This window comes from Corapipo altera, unplaced genomic scaffold (genome assembly GCF_003945725.1).
Source record: "Corapipo altera isolate COAL_440 unplaced genomic scaffold, ASM394572v1 96, whole genome shotgun sequence".
Taxonomy (NCBI): domain Eukaryota; kingdom Metazoa; phylum Chordata; class Aves; order Passeriformes; family Pipridae; genus Corapipo; species Corapipo altera.
Genome location: NW_020884962.1, coordinates 225,302 through 228,103, shown reverse-complemented (window position 1 = coordinate 228,103; position 2,802 = coordinate 225,302). Strand labels below are relative to the sequence as shown.

The window sequence follows — 2,802 nt, the reverse complement described above, 5'->3', positions numbered from 1 at the left end:
CAGGTTGAAACAGGGGTGGGGGTGGGGAAAAAAAGGGGGATTTAAAACAACCTTAAAAAAAAAAAAAATAAAAATAACCCGGGTAGAGCTCCAAAATCGAGTTTTACTGTACAAAGTTCTGTGCTCTCAGCCCTGGCTGCACAGTAGCTTTAGAGTCCAGTTTGTTTTTTCCTAATATTTTTATTCTAATTTAATTGCTTTTAAACTTTCCAGGCCAAGCAACTGTTTGGAAACACCGTGCTTGTGTTAGTGCTTTCTGTTGGAGTTGGCCAGCTCTTCCTGTACATATGTTTTGGGTTTTGTTGTTTTTTGGTTTTTTTTTTTTCCCTTCTATGCTGTTTTTTTTTTTTCCCCTGGTTTTATTTTTTTTTTCCCCTTTGTTTTGTAAAGAGAAGAGAAAAAAAAAAAAAAAAGGACAAAAAAACATAAAAACGAAACGAAAAAAAAAAAAAAAAAAAGAAAATTATTTTTCTTTCCCTCAGTACACATTCTTCAAAAGTTCAAATTATAGTGTTTGTTAAATAAAATGAAAGATTTACATTTAATTCCGTGTCGGCTTGTTGGGATTTCTGACCTCGGGATCTCCGGGAGTTCCCTGGGAATCCCCAGGATCTCACCAGGGGCCCCAGGATTTGCCTGGGGATCCCCAGGAGCTCCCCCAGGTTTTCCAGGATCTTCCTGAGCTCCTCAGGATTTCCCCAGGAGTCCTCGAGATCTTACCTGGGGTCTCCAGGAACTCCAGGGGGGTCCTCGGGGGCTCCAAGAGCTCCTTGGAGATCCACAGGATCCCCGGGATCTTCTCCCAGGGTCTCCCAAGGACCTCACTTTGAGTCCCCGGGGTCTTGCCTGGGATCTCCAGGAACTCCCTGGGCATCCTTGGGGTCTCCAGGATCTCCCTGAGGTCCCCAAGATCTCACCAGGGTGCCCAGGAATTCGTTGGGGTTCCCCAGAATTTTCTCTCGGGGTCTCCAGGATCTCCAGAGGGTCCCCAGGAGCTTCCTCCAGGTACCCAGGATCACCCTGAGCTCACCCCAAAAACGAACCCCAGGGGGCAGGAGGATCCCAGGGCAACACCCAGGTGTGTCCTCCCCCCCTCAGGCTCCCAGGATTTCCCTGGACATCCCCAGGATCTCTCCAGGATCTCCAGGAACTTCCTGAGGGTTCTGAGGATCACCCTGAGCTCACCCCAAAATGAGCTTGGAGGGTCTGTGCCTGTGGCAGGAGGGGCCTGGGTCAATCCCAGTCCCCCCAAAGGCTCCCAGGATTTCCCTGGGCATTCCCAGGATCTCTCCAGGTTCTCCAGGATCTCTCCAGGGTCTCCAGGAACTTCCTGGGGGTTCTGAGGATCACCCTGAGCTCCCCCCAAAATGAGCCTGGAGGGTCTGTGCCTGTGGCAGGAGGGGCCTGGATCAATCCCAGTCCCCCCCAAAGGCTCCCAGGATTTCCCTGGGCATCCCCAGGATCTCTCCAGAGCTTCCATAAACTCCCTGGGGATTCCAAAAGGTCGCCTAAAATAAGTCCAGAGGGTCCGTGCCCGTGGCAGGAGGGTCCTGGCTCAACCCCTGCCCCCCTCCCCGATGTCCCCCAGGATTTGGGGGGGCAGCCCCCACCCCCCCCCCCCCCCCAGGGCCCCGTCCCCGCGGGCACCTCGGTGCCACTTCGAATTCCTCCACCTCCAGAGGGATTAATCATTTTATTTATGAGGCTTAAAGGCCCAAATCCCGCTAAAGCCGGGGCTTTGCCAGATAAACAGCCCGCTTTGGGGGCAGCGCGTTTGTGAAAACACAATTAGCAAACCCTGTAATCTGCACTAATTACCGGGGACCCCGAGCGCCGGCGGCGGCGGCGGCGGCGGCGGCGGCAGCACCATGGGGGACACGGGCACCGGGGGACATCGGGGGGACACCGGGGGACACCGAGGGGACACCGGGGGACACCGAGGGGACACGGGCACCGGGGGGCACGGCGGGCACACGGGGCAGGGGACGCGGCGCCCACCCGGAGCCTCCTTCACCATCGAGTCGCTGCTGTCGGAGCGGCGGGACGGGACCCCCCCGAGCCCGGAGCCCCCCGGGAAGAGCCCCCCGGGAGGAGCCCCCCGGCCCCCGCCCGAGCCCGGGGACAAACCGGCTCAGTCCTACATCGCCCTCATCTCCACCGCCATCCTCTCGTCCCCCGAGAAGAAGCTGCTGCTCTCCGACATCTACCAGTGGATCATGGACAACTACCCCTACTTCAAGAACAAGGTGAGGGGGCCGCGGGGCTGGAGCCGGGAATTCCTGGGAATTCTCTCCTTGATTTTCCTGGTGTGAGGTGGGAAAAAGCAGGAGCTGAGCCCGGGGTGCTGCTGGCAGGTGTGGGACTGGGCTGGGGGAACTCACCCCGTCTCTGCTGATCCCAATCCAGCGGGAAAACGCGTTGGGATCTCGGTGCCGGTGGGGTTGGTTCACTCTGGTGTCCGCTGATGGCGGCTGATCCCAATCCACCAGGAAAAGGAGTGTGCCAGGATCTCCCCAGGGGTCTCCAGGATCTTCTCCCGGGGTCTCCAGGATATGGATTTCGGTGCTGCTGGGGCTGGTTTCTCCAGGCACCGTTCACTCTGGTGTTTACTGATCCCAATCCAGCCGGAAAATGAGTGTGCCAGGATCTCCCCAGGGATCCCCGGGATCTTTTCCCAGGCTCTCCCAGGGTCTTCAGGATCAGGATCTTGTTACTAACAATGCCAGTGGGTTCTCTGGGATTCTCCAGGTACCATTCCCTCTGGTGCCTGTTGGTGTCTGATCCCAATCCAGAAGGAAAAAA

General features: G+C 56.6%; 1 protein-coding gene across 1 annotated transcript in view; it reads right to left on the bottom strand.

The window, feature by feature from the left end:
• Positions 1-2,446: 2,446 nt before the first annotated feature.
• ZBTB7A (zinc finger and BTB domain containing 7A) overlaps positions 2,447-2,802 on the bottom strand; it is a 32,683-nt gene continuing 32,327 nt past the window's right edge. The window contains exon 3 of the mRNA XM_027664200.1: positions 2,447-2,609. Coding sequence (XP_027520001.1) covers positions 2,447-2,609 — 163 coding nt within the window. The remainder of the gene's footprint in view (positions 2,610-2,802) is intronic.